Consider the following 14,381-nt stretch of genomic DNA (forward strand, 5'->3'; position numbering starts at 1 on the left):
TTAACACGCAGACCATTTCCAAGACAACTGCAGACAGCAGTTTGTAGCATCTAGGACATTTAAAAAAAAACTGTAAAAATAAATAAATAAATAAATAAAAATTCCTTACCTCACACTGATGTGAAACTGAGATAAAAATGGTCTCCTGACATTTTTGTAAAACCATGTAAAGGGATTAGGTAAATTGAGCTGGAGTAGTTGCGACACAGTAAGGTCCATTACACCAATCAGCCAATCAGCTGTTTTAATGTTGTGGCTGATTGGTGTAAACCTGCTGTTGGTCATCAGTGATGCTTTATCCCCAGGAAGCCCAAACGAACTGAGAGCTGCACATTCACTGCGCTCCATGCGTTCACTCTAATCAACCTTTGAAATGGCATCGGGGTACATGTTAGACAGCTGCTGATGTGATTGCAATTAAAAAGTCACTTTAGTACAGACTCACAACCACAACACACCAGCCTATATGCCAAGAGGCAACATATCTCAGATAGTTGGGTATGTAAGCACGTCTAGTAAACCCGTCTACTCTATAATACAGAAAGTCTCCTTGGTCTATATTTCATAAATATTCATGAACACAGGATGAGTCTATGAATGCCATGTGCTATATTTCCTCACCTGAATTGCTCAAATTTAAAACATGACTGTCATAACATCCATAATGTGGAAAATCCTAGTTAAATGTCCTGGTTAAATATTCATGAGTTTACATATTCTGAGGTGGTCCTGCAAATTCATGCACTTGTGAACAACAAACCGAGATACAAAGCTTCCTAAGGTACATAAGTCCTCTCTGCTGTCTCTCTTATCAGCTCTTTGTGACACTGTGGGAGCCACTAGGTCGTTTTTAAGTTATATCAGCTGTATTGATCTATTAACTTTACATTCATCAATCACAAGGTTAGGGGAGTGAACCAGATAACATCAGCACACTCTGTCCTTCCCCAGTGTGAAGTCTGGAATTATGTCATCTTTGTTTGTAGTGGTTGCATATCATCTCAGTAGACACAGAAACAAAAGTGAGATGATAAAACAATGATTTGCTCACAGTCTACAGCTCAACTATGAGGTTTTTCAGGAGGAGAAAAAATGACAACTACTTCTTTAATGAAGATTCCCGCTTTCAGAAAACTTATGTTTTCTACCACAATTGCTTTTGCAAAAGGGCTTCCAGCCCTATCAGTAATAGCACTAATTGAAACATCATCTCTTGTGCTTCACACAAATGCCCAGTCAAGCCCCCAATAATTGCACACAGATTAATCCACAGACCATGTGCTTGCTAACCACAACCTCGGCCATCTGTTCCAAAATTGCAACCATACCGCTGCACTAGTTAAGCATCCCCAGTACACAACAACTCCCCAACTGTGTGACGCACCCTGCTATTAATGCATGAGAGCAGGCTGAGTCTCAAGTGACGTCCTTATCACAGTGTGGATGTCAAGGATATGGGCAGCTGATGGTGTATGATTGATGTGGGTATCTACTGCCTGCCCACCTAAATTATATATCTCTTTCCCTCCCCTTGAGATTTCAGATTGGATAAAAAGAACATATGGAAGATTTAGAGAGGTATCTCAGGCTGTAAATGATCCTGAAAGACTGGGAAGTCTCCACAATCAGGTGGATAAAGAACAGTAGCAGAAACAGGTTGATTGTATCAGTAGTGCAGGCAGGAGAGAGATATCTGGTGCACACAGGAGGGAACTATTACATATTCTACACACAAAAATTACAGGTAAAGTGATTATAATGCAGACAATGGAATTTCCCATATCATGACAAGGTCACTCTGGTCAGGCCAGATACCAAGACAGAGAGCTTTTGTTCATCACAGGGTTTATGTTGGGCATATCATTCATTATTTATAGGGTACCCCTTTGGATTCTTGCTAAATAAACTACTGTTTTAACTTATTTCATAATTCAGTCTGACTAGCTAAGGATGTTTCTTCCCAGTATCCTAAAATAGGCCTCCAAAATAATATTTTCCACACAAGTTTTCATATGCAGCTGCAAGACACTCTTACTCCTGTAGTGCAAGCATCAGCTATGGCCTCAATCAAAAACACGACTGCAGTGACGCCAGTGTCCAGTGGCCAACACTACAACACTGTGGCATGATCGCCTGGGCTTCTCCCAACTGCTGCAACATGTGCCTGCTCTATGTCAAATCATAAAGTGAATGTTTAAAAAAATCCCCCTATGACGTGCATTGCAAAGCAGTGTGACCGCTGTTGTGTTTGTATTGTCATACAAATGGAAGACAAAACCTCCATTCACTTTGATTCCTCTGTGACTCCTTGTCTTGCTTCATGTCATTTCTCTCCACCGCGTTCTATATTCTGTTTTGCATGTGTCTATATAGCTTTTAAAACAGTGTTAAGCCGCTTTGCCACTTTGCTCACGACATTTTTTTACGAAACTGAAACGAGAGAAAAGACACATTTAGATTTGTCAAGCCACTGTACTTGACGCACATAAACCGTGTTTAAACATAAACAGTTTCAAAACCACAAAAAATAAACTAAAGTGTTCCAGAGATGCATCACATCTCATTAAATTATGACTTTTTTGGTTAACCAAAACATGAGACATACTGTAACACAAAAACACTGTCCCTGTGCAATCTTCAATTTACTCTTCAATAATAAAAAGAAACTAAAGAACCTCTTGAAAAATACAAATAGCTGGAGTAAAACTGTTTCCATGGGCCAATGTACAGAAGATGTTGGAAAAAATAACTTCTAAGTAAATTAAATTTGGCTTTGGTATAAATGCTGCACATGTACTGCTATTTGACAATAATTCATTTTGTTGTTTGATTCCTTTTAGAGGTCACAGCATCAGTCTCTTATGCCTTCTGCCAAATGGCTTGTTCCCTTATCATTCTGATTATATTTACTGTTTTAAGCTTCACAAAAAAATAATTTAAAATAACAAACATTATTTTAGATTATGTAAATAAGATATAGCAAGTGAAAATACAATCCATAACTGAATATACTGTAACTGTTTCATAAATAATGCTAAACAGTAGTAACAAGATGGTGAATTGCATTGATTACCTGCAAGCTTTTCTTCTGTTATTACTGATATTTATTTTTATCCAAAAAACACACATAGAACAACTTTTGATGATAAGAACACGTACAAGACTATTGCATGCAGGACAAATCCTCTCTTTCCTACCTCTAGAGAGTGACACTGATGTCACAGTTCACACTTCAGGTCAAGGAAAACTTGCTATTTTTTTGGTTCTAGCTGGGAATTACTTTTTGGGTTCTGAACAAATTTATTTTTGGTCAACATGTTCGGTTCAAAATTAAGTTAAGTTAAATTGAAATCCATTCCATGTTGGTTGAAAAGGGGTACGACAGTGTCATGTAACTCTGCTTAACAGTCTTTAGCATTCCCTCACCCCAAAGTATACATATATGTACATCCAGCAGTGTTTCTATAAAGCTGCTTTCAGAGAAAAAAAACGTGCGAGGTGGGAGCTGTGAGTTTCTCAAGGAGGCAGCATTCCTCAGACACAACAACCTTTTGAATGGACACAGTCTGAAGCCACTATCCCTGCTGCTTATTAATCAGCCCGCCCTGGAAAGGTCCCTTGTGGCCACCAAGTCAAATGACCACTTCACTGGGACTTGGCAAACTATGTGAGGGTGGAAAGCTTCAATAAGCTAAACATTTACTTTTGTACACAGTAGGTATTGCTACTGCGTGATGATGCTGCATTATTTGATATCAAGGAAGTCAAAGTAATGCCATGTGCAAACTAAGGACTTTACATGGCAATGTTTATCTACATTTGAAATATCAACATTTCAGAAGTTTCCTCTTGGATTAAGTCTGTGTATCTGTGTTTGTTTTCTTCTACCCATGGGCCTTTATTCTTGATATACATTAGGAGAGAAAGGTAGGGTATACAGTAATAATCTCATTATATTCAAGAAATAAGTTTTTCTCAGCATATCCTGAGATTGGTTGTTTTTTCTTCTTTGCTAAATTATAATTTCCATACACAATGCAGCCTTTGTACTGAAAGCCTTCAGTGAAATTCCAGTACTGCAAATTGATCGTTGACCCGAACTAAGTAAATCAATCAGGCTTCCATTAAACTCTTACAACAAACTTTCTACAACCCAGAAATTATTCATTTGTGATATGAAACTGAGAAAATGACAAACACACACACACAATAAAAAACAAAAAAGCAGTACTGAATACAGAAATAGAATGCAACACAGAAATTGCTTCCCACAACAGGAATGAAAAAGACTGGATAACAATTACATCCAAATTGCAATTTAATTTTTAAGAAAACAAATAGTGCCTCTTGTTTCCATGAAACAGGCAAAGTGGCAATTTCACATCTGTGGAGTAACAATTATCAGATACAGACACTCATCATCTCCTAATGAGTCTAATTGTAATATTACATTGTGAAGGGAAGAACCATTAAGTTTAACTGAAAAAAAAAAAAAAAATCATGTCCGAGGCAAACTCTTGACTCAGCTGTTGAACAACAATAGGAAAAAAACACTTGAGAAGTATAAAATTAGCTTTTGGTTATCAATCTTTAATTTCTGGTTCCATTTTGTTGCTTCATTCTGTATTTTTCTTATTTCATGGATGTAAAGTCCAGATATTTTCAACTTATACCAATATTATACAGAAATACCAATTTTCCCTGTAAAAGCAGACTCAGTAAACCAGAATGCAATGCAGCCATGAGACTCTCCTGCTCATTTCCATTACTATCTCTATTGCTCTTTCTACCTACATAGCAGGGTTCTCATTTTTTTATTCAACATCCGGCCATTTGTAGGTGGGAAAATTTAAATATGAGGTCTGTAGTTATCTGTCTGAATTCAAAATCTACTTTGTACTGTATAAGAGTAATAGCCTATTGCTTGTTTTGAAAGACTCTTTTCCGACTTTGTAAAATACAACAGCCTCATCCCAAATTACCACCAGAAAAAAACATCATCAGTGCTACCGAAGCAACCGTCATTTCAATCACACAAACCGGCAATCAGCTGGAATCTAACAATAAATAGAGGAATCTCTCTGTCTTTCTTTCTGTCTTCAATTTTTTCGACCACCGTGCATCCAATCGACTTGAATCTTCAAGTGTGTATTGTTGAGGAATCAAGGAAGTGCAGTGTCAACTGTGAAGGTTTTTGGATGAGCATTTCTCGAGAAACATAAAAAGAAAAATAATACAGTCAGTTAGGGCTGGGGCGTCTCATCCACGTAACCAACGTCATCAATTAGGATAACAGCATGCTGCAAAGATGGCTGTGCCCATTCAAAGCATGGATTCCCCAGAAAACAAGCCACAGCGACTAAACCTTACACAGGATCATCTAAAGTGTGGGACTATTTCAGACAGAGACCATAGGTATGGAAATTGTAAATGGCCCATCACAGTAGAACAACCGCTATGAAAGGTCACTTGAAGCAAAGGGTTTCCAGAGCACTTTGTCTAATACGCAGCAAAGGCAAAACAGCACCATTTCGTAAAACAATTTCTCATCTATTGTTGATATTCAGCCGTTGTATAGTTTCTGTTTCCTTTAACAGCCATGTATGATTGAAAAAATGGCCTAAATTGACGTTATTTCAAATATTTTCCTTACTGATGCAATAATACATTAGCCATTGATTTTCTTGACTGCATATTACTCCAGTGATGAAATAAATTCATGTCATACCCATTTTAGGTTTTAAGTCAACTTCTTCAGTAAATATACTGATTCTCCAGTTCAGGGAAAGGGTTGCACAGTGATTAAATTAATCTATACTCACTTGCCAGTTTATTAGACCTACACCTAGATAGAACTGTGTTCCTAATATTTTGTCAACCTTAATTCATATAAATGGAAAGGACAAAATATTAGGAACACCTCTCAGTATAACCCAGTACACTTCAACAGCACCACAAATTACAGCCTCCAAAATGACCATTAAAATAAATCAACACCTCTTTCAAACAGATTCAATAAAAACTGAACATTATAATCCTCATGAAAGGAGGATTTATTGAAGGCCTGTTGTATTATACTGCATTAGTTTTATCTAGGTGTACTGTAATAAACTGGCAAGTGAGTATATGTGTAACAGCAATCCTTTTGAATTTGTGGTCCAGTATTTTCTGATCAGGTATCTGACAAATAGGTTCTGTTATTATTATTAATATCATAACACAGCAGTGATGTGGAAATTTGATGATGATGATTAGATGACTTAATAAAATATTTAATCATTATGAATGGCCACTGCAACAGTTGTTCTAAAAACATTTTAACTAGGGTGCCAAAAAGGCGAGGTTTATTGCCAGCCACAGTTTCTTCACCAGACTGAGTAATGTTAGAAATAAAGTCAAAAATATTGCTCTATTCAGTGAAAAGAATAGTTTTCAAGTAGACTACATTATGGAAGAACTTGGTGTTTTTATTAAATGATTCCCCCTATCAAAGCTTTATAGAATGGTCATAGTGAAGCCAGAGAGTAAAACTGGGATCCATGATGTGATGGACAACTGACATCAGTAACACTCTAGAAACTCTTCAGTAAAGCGTTGTGCCCTTTACAGTAACATTACAATGACAACAAATCTTAGGAGTCAACTGTTAGTCTAAGTGAGGCCCTGCAAATTAACAGAATTCTATTCGACTGGGTAATTTAAGATACTTGTATTGCATTTAAATTATTTTGAAGGAATTACGTATTTGCTCCCATTCATTCAGACCAGATTTAGTGACAGGCCAAATATATGCATACTGTAGCTCACAGCTGTATGCAGCAGGTTTATGTCAATCTATGGGGGGAAGAGTAGTAAATCACTATCTGGCGTAAAGGTAGATAAGGATAGTTCAGGAAAAGTGCATCCGAAAAATACATTCCACAGCTTCATGTCGAAATTTTTAAGACTATCTCAAGGTGAACTCTTGCTTTCCAGCTAAGAAGTAACTGGCTTTAATAGCATTTTATGGCCAATTTACATGAAATTCATTTATAACATTTTGATATCACGCCACTGTACACAGATGGTAATATCTACCTGCCATTGTCAGCCATCTGCCTGCTCTGTCCGTACATTCTGTAGCATGTCTTTATTTGGACTGTGCACCGGGGAGACGGACACAAACATGGGCATTTTTTACAAGAACAGCTCTGCCTCTTTTTCCTTGAGATCCCTACTGAATAGCTGTAGCCCTGTGATAAGAAGAGAACACACTCTACCCATCAACAATGATCTCAATGTCTTTAACAAAAGGCCACATACAACGAGCACACCATGGCTCCCTTACCACCATCCCTATCCATCTCTGTTCTCTCAGCTGGTCATCCAAGAACAGCTGTTGCTCCAAATTTCGATCTAACCAGCTATAATTCTCATCTTCGGCTGACATGGGCTGCTGGGGGAAGGACAAGGGCACAATACACAGGCCTGCCAGAGTCTTGCCCAAAAAAACCTCAAGAGTTTGTGCTGCATCCTGGCAACACAGCCAGTACTGTCTCCCAGCCACATACAGAGAAAGAGGGAGGGATGCAGCCCGCTCAGACAATGAGGCTTCCTCATTACAAGTGTTTATCATAAGACGGATTAATACTCCAGAAAGAAATGCTCCTCTTTTCTTTGTCAGGAAAAGAACATGTTCTGCTTCTTTTGGGCAGTTTGATATTGGAATGTTTAGCCGCATTTTAGTTTTTTTTTTCTTTGTTTTTTTTCACAATTTTGTTCCCTTTGTGCAAAAACACAACACCCACCGATGTCAACATTTGATTGCCTACCACCTACCCTTCACATGTTGGAGTCTGTTCATTTTGTTCTCATGGAAGATGATCAAATGTAGGGGTTCAGATCCTACCTGCTTTCAGGAAAGATTCTGAAGCTACTTGCATATTCAATCCACTGACAGAAACAGTACGACCAGCTGCAGACAAGCAAGAGGTACTTTGTTTGAGCAGCCTTCCTTGTACAACTGCTTCTTTTTTTTTTCATGTATGACTCTGGTGTAAAGCCTGAATCAATTCTGTCATGGCAAATGCATTCAACTGTCTGTGCCAAGCATATAAAATGGTAGAAAATAATTTCAGACTAAATTCAGTGAGGGGCACTGTGAAGTTGACCTTGACACATTCACACATATTTTCCCATTACACATGAGAAAGCCAAAGGACAGGGTAACACTATGATGTACTGTGAATGATGTCAATTGTCTCCTGGAAATTATTTCTGTATAAAAAAAAATGAAATAAAGAAAAAGAAGCAAGGTGCAAAATACATCAACAGGATACTAAACTGATCTTTATTTTAGGCAAACTCTCGCACCCTCTGTTCAGTCAGCTGACACAGCCCCACAGCAAATTTAGCCTGCGGCTGATCGCCTTGAGGTGCACCGAGAAGCCCAACGAGCACTTCTCGTGTCGACTGTCCAGATGTACGGTGTTTCTTGCGACAGTGGCTCCAGCCTCAGCCAGCCAACTGGCAGAGCACTTCAGCCCAGGCACTTCTTACTGTCTCTATCAATCACTCCGGATTGTTTTTCTCTGCTCCTGTGATCTGCCTTTCTCTCTATATCCACCCTAGCTCTGACCTGCAAGGTCCTCACCATATCCCTCTTCACATCTGTACATGAGCCAAAACATCACTATTTCTGTCATGAACAGTCAAAATGTACCCAAGCTGTTTCCATTTCTGATTATAATCAAATCAGATCATGAGAGGAGCTACAGCTACTTTCTATTTTACATATAGACCCACAGTTTTGCGTGTTAAAACAGTCATGACAGCATACTTGGCAGTTAAACCCATATTGATAGAAAGGGTTTGAACTTGGTAATGGAAAATTACTCATAATAATTACTTAGAGAATAGGAAACTTCTCATATTGCTAAAATGATGTACATGTGCTCCAGGACCCCATGACATCACTGCTGGGTGTGGTTACAGGCACAACAGATCACATTTGACCACACCCAGGGGTGAAACAGGCTTAAAACCTTCAAGCAGTGAGGTCAGCAAAACACCACTTTTCAGCCTGCTGTTACTTTTGCCACCACTGATTGCCAGCGGCATATTAGCCATCCGCCATACATTAAAGTAATTCCATAAGTAACACGCCTACAGGCCAAAAGGAAACTTTTTGCCATTGTCTGGTTACTTTCTACAAGCTGGTGTCTGTACTTGGTGAGTGATTGTTTGTTTGCATAGGAAACCTCATTCTAGATGAGTTGTCTTGACTGAATTAGGCCACTAGTAAAAACTGTAAAGTTTCTAGCTTCTCAGCTAACAAATGGTGATTAATAGAACTAAGTACAAATTTATAATAAAACTAATAGCATTCAATAAGGGATTTGATAAAAATGCTGTAGTATCCAATCCCAACCCTAATCATGGGTGTAGATATGAAATATAGCCTTTCAATGAGAGCTGGTGATACACTCATACCCTGCATACCTCTGCTCACCTGTAAATTTGCCTATTTTATTTAATTAATTTCTTAGGATGTGCTTGTTATCAAAAATTCTCTATATTTGCCTCGTTCCTTATCTGTGCCCAAATCTGTTGCTGCAATGACCCAATTTCCCCATGGAGACCATTTAAGTTTCATCTAATCTGATCTAACACATCTCTGAATCTGCAAGAGATCTGCTGATATGCTAATGACTTCATCACAGTTCTGATGCTGTCTGGAGAATGGATTGAACTTGAAATAGTTCAATTTTCAGGTGTATTAAAAGCGAGTATTTTTATTAGCGCGGCGATGTGACACAAAACACTGTTTTCCTTCCTCCTCGCTGCTTGTTTCAGCTGTAATTTGTGTATTTTTCAAAATCCTGTCAGGTAAGCATAGGTTTCCTTTCAAATGACACTATTTCTTGCCTTCAAAATAATGACTATAATACTTTTGTAACCTAACAATATATGATATTGACAATGACAGTATGTGCTGAATTTCATTAAGTGGGGTTAAATAAAGCTCTCTCTGGTCTACTAAACCACACAGAGTGAGTCACTTGATTAATTCCATCTTTTTCTTACAACTGACACATTTCAAATACATAATTAGGTTGAAAAGTGCAAAGAGTCTGTGCCCCAGTTTTTTAAAGCACCTTTAACAATATTCAGACAGTCCCGCTGGGGTAGATGATGACAGTTTATGCTCCTCTGGTGTCCTGGATCATGGATTACCTAACCACACGTCCTCATCATCTGCGCCTTCCGAACTGTGTGTCAGACACAGTGGTGAGCAGTGCTGGAGCTCCACAGGGGATTGTCCTGTTCCCTTTTCTGTTTACCCTATTCTATTCACCCTACACACCTAGGAATGCAGGTATGACATGGAGACCTGCCAGCTACAGGAGTTCTTCGATGACTCTGCAGTTGTTGGATGCATCAGGGGAGGATGTGTGAGACTACCAGAGGATGGTGGACAGTTTGAGTTTGGACTGGTGTGAGCTGAACCATCTGCAGCTCATCATCAGCAAAACAAAGGGGCTGGTGGTGGACTTCAGGAGATCCAGGACTCCTGCTACTCGTGTTTTCATTAGGGAAGGAATGGTGGAGATGGTACAGGAGTATAAATACCTAGGTTTCCACTTGGAAAGCAAACCTGACTGGACCAGGAACTCTGCAGTTCTCTACAGGGAGGCCAAGAATCGGCCCTTTTTAATGCAGAGGGTCCTTCAACATCTGTGGCACCATGCTGCAGATGTTTCATGGGCCTGTGGTGGCCAGCACAATTTTTTATGCTGTGGTCTGCTGGGGCAGTGGCCTGAACACACTCAACAAACTGATTCAGAAGGCTGGCTAAGTCCTGGGGTGGAGCTGGACCCACTGCATGTAGTCACGGAAAGGGGGATGTTGACAAAACTCCTCTCCATTGTGGATAATGTCTCCCGACATCTACATAGGGTTCTGGTTAGCTGGTTAAGTGTCTGTTAAATTACTATTAATCTACTTTGCGTGTTTCAATTTTGCACTTTTGTCCATAGTGTGATTCTACCATGCACCTTACTTTTTTCTTTTTGCTCAGTTGCATTTGTACATTTACTATTCACTTACTGTGTATTTATTGTTAGTACTATATCATAGTAGTTTTTACTTTTTTACTTATTTACTTCCTCTTTCCTAACTGCGTGTTGAGCAACTGTAACAAAGCAATTTCCCTTCGGGATCAATAACGTTTTTTCTGATTCTGATCTCTACTTTCAACATTCATTTTTGTAAGTATGCATCATAATTTTAGCTCTTTATGCAAGAATCTTGGGCTCTTCTATTTTATTGTGCAAGAGTTTGACTCGTCACATCCTGGGTAGGACTTTAGTTCTGGAGGGCGGTATAATGTGCATCTATAAAAAGCAAAGGGGCTATAGTGAGGTTTGGAGAGCTGATAAGGAAAGTCATTGATTCATCCACTTCATTCGTCTGTTCACTCGCTCAAATATTTAAAAGTTTACTTCTGACTTAAAGGCCCATTATCTAGGGAGGATATAAGAGCATTAATCTTTCCTTGAGTCCCAATTCAATGTGTACGGATGATGGAGCTAGAAGAAAAACAAAGGCAAATACACAGTAGGTTGATTAGGGCTGATAAAGATGCCGATTTCATGTTCCTTAGGTGGCCTTTATGTGCATGTTTTTAAGTGCGCCTCTATCAAGCCATAATCTATTTATTGGATTGAATTTTTAATGTCAGGTGTAAACAAGGTCAGAAAGATTGAGCTGCTTCACCGCTCTCCCTTCCAACAGCAAATAACTCTTGCCTGCCCGGAGAATACATGGCTTAACTTGGATGACCTGACCACGCAGTCAATATGGATTAAGAACTACTACTTAATCAACTTTGCAGCAAAGACCTCCCGTCCGGAAGATTTACCATGCGTCTGGATGATCCTCGGGCAGCGGGAGCCACAAGCGCAAAAAGGACAGTTGCACGGTGCAGGTGCATTAAATTAAAGAGCTGTATGACTGAGGGCTATATAGCCAGAATGATGAACAACATATTAGCTCTGTTTTGCACAACTAAATCAGTACTGATACTGCTGAGAATTATCTTGGCAGGATTCAACTTTGACAGAAGAGAAAAGGCTGCAGCCTGATATAACTGGTGTAAAAATACAACGCACACTCGGAAGATTCTGGCACCAAGACAGCTCAACTGCACTTCACTAATCGCTTAATTTAAGCCGCGGCTTAGATGGCAAGCATCTTGATGTCAAATGTAGCCGAAAGCCTGTCCGCGACATGCAAAAGGTATCTAATAAACTGACAAACAGTCGCGTCCAAACAGAGTCGAAGACGGCGATAACAAGTGCTCCCAGGATAACAAAATCCATCATTTACCTTGCTCCATCAGCAGGACGGTCATCCCGACCAGCATAGCCCAGTACAGAGGGTTCTTCATGTTTATCGATCTGTTTGTCTGGTGTGTGATGTCGTCTGGGAAAATATAGCCTGCGAGTCTCTGAAAATCCCGAAAAGTGCTTTTCTTCAAGTCCCTGGTCCTCCTATCTGACTGTAAAGCATCCACCAACGCAGCGCTCAACAAAGTCCCTCCTTCAACTGTGAGGTTATTGGCAGCGCTGCTACAAGGAAGCTAGCGGCAATGACCACGACCTCTTCCGGTTTGCATTTTTTCATTTACTGCTTTTTAGAAGTCGTGTAGTTTGCGAGTGGTAGCGGCACTTTTAATTCAAAGGAACAATCCACCCACTTCCTGTCCTGACCTGGTAGTATGTAGCTAGCTTATAGTGGTAATTAGCGGCGACTTCTTGTGGAGGCGCTGCCGTCCCGCAGTCCATAAGCATTTCACTGACGGAAACCAGCACATTCACTCACCTGCCGTGGGGTATTTGTCTTCTTTCGAGGTATTAAGTGCAAGCAAAAAGAGAGCAGTTTCTGTGTGACACAGGATCATCATGTAGGTTTAATGTCGGGATTTCTTACAGTTTTTCTTTTTTCAGTTTCCCGTTGATCCCAACTGTAGTGGGCTATATGACAGTTTATTAGCAGGGCTAATTTTAACGTGCAACAAGCAGGGCAAGATTTCCAGCCCTAAAATGACCAGTGACCAGCACTTAAGCCGGACTTGTTCTCAGTCAGGGGGTCTGGACAATTTAGAGGGTCAAAAAATAAATTTAAAGGATCAGAAGATCAATAACAAGATAGGAAGATAATATTTTTTGCTTATGTTGTTGATTTTTCTGGTGTTTCTCTCATTTCTGTTTTTTATTTCTTGATATTGTTAGTGGGCTAGTTCACACTTCAGATTTCTAAAAAGTTAAACGGGGAAAAAATTAAAAGGAATAACTTTTGGGTTGAACTGTTCAATATTGCTTCACTTTAAATGGTCACAACCTAAACAGATTGGATACCAGTGATTTCAGCTGTCTGCATGTGTTTGTGGTGATCATTGACTCAATCACTGGACTTGCTGATTCCTGACTTTGCAAATGAATCCCCTTCCTTCTGTTATACATGTTCAAAGTCTGTCACCAAAAGTTAAGGACCAGTTATAACCAGTAGCAGCAGAGCATCCAGGACAGAACATGAGAGAAATGCTGATACAATAAAAAGTCATACACTTTTGTTCATACACCAGCCCCCTGTACTTCAAATGAAAGATCTAGATCTAATGCCCCAGTCTCAGAACTGACTTTAAAAGCAGATAGCAATAGCCCTATACCAGCACAAGAAATTCTGATATATTCTTCATTTAATCCCAGTTTTTGCTGAATTCCAATGAGATGTTAATAACAAGTAAAACTTCTTGTGACAGCTTTGAAGGATAGCAGAGGAAAATTACGAATAACAGCTGATGGTTTTTCTGTTGCCATCCATGTTCATAAAATAGAAATTCTCAACTCATCCATGAATTCATGAATTCACCCATCAGAACGTATTTCTCTCTGTAATACAGTAGAGACTGTTTGACAAATGCAATCCATCATTTAAACTACAGCCAAGTGTATCAACTTTGCATTTTGTTTTCTTACCAATACAACACAGTCACTACAGTGGCAGTTTTATCAAAATTTGTCCCATTCTGTCATAATAGAGTTTAGTCCAACATCAGAGTTGACAGACTTAAATTCCTCATATAAACATGCAATTTATATGCCGAATTATAACACTACTACCATTTTTTTAACAAGCATATTTTAGGTTCCGTCACTGTTGGTACAGTATGTTATCACTTGAATAAAACTAAACCAGTACTGGTTCACTGTGATCTGTATGTTAGAGTATCTTCACAAAGCATCTAATTCATCTTGTCTGACAGGCTTTAACCTGGCTGACACTGCATGTCACTGCATTCAATGCAGCGATGATTTATGTAATTCAGTTCAGCTCAT

General features: G+C 39.2%; 1 protein-coding gene across 2 annotated transcripts in view; it reads right to left on the reverse strand.

The window, feature by feature from the left end:
* The window catches only part of ntm (neurotrimin), a 404,384-nt gene extending 391,889 nt beyond the window's left edge, over nucleotides 1-12,495 (reverse strand). For both annotated transcript variants that reach the window (XM_040151403.1, XM_040151401.1), the window contains exon 1: nucleotides 12,370-12,495. In XM_040151403.1, coding sequence (XP_040007337.1) covers nucleotides 12,370-12,430 — 61 coding nt within the window. In that variant the 5' untranslated portion in view covers nucleotides 12,431-12,495. The remainder of the gene's footprint in view (nucleotides 1-12,369) is intronic.
* Between the last annotated feature and the right edge of the window lie 1,886 nt (nucleotides 12,496-14,381).

This window comes from Xiphias gladius, chromosome 17, assembly GCF_016859285.1.
Source record: "Xiphias gladius isolate SHS-SW01 ecotype Sanya breed wild chromosome 17, ASM1685928v1, whole genome shotgun sequence".
In the NCBI taxonomy this organism is placed as follows: Eukaryota; Metazoa; Chordata; class Actinopteri; order Istiophoriformes; family Xiphiidae; genus Xiphias; species Xiphias gladius.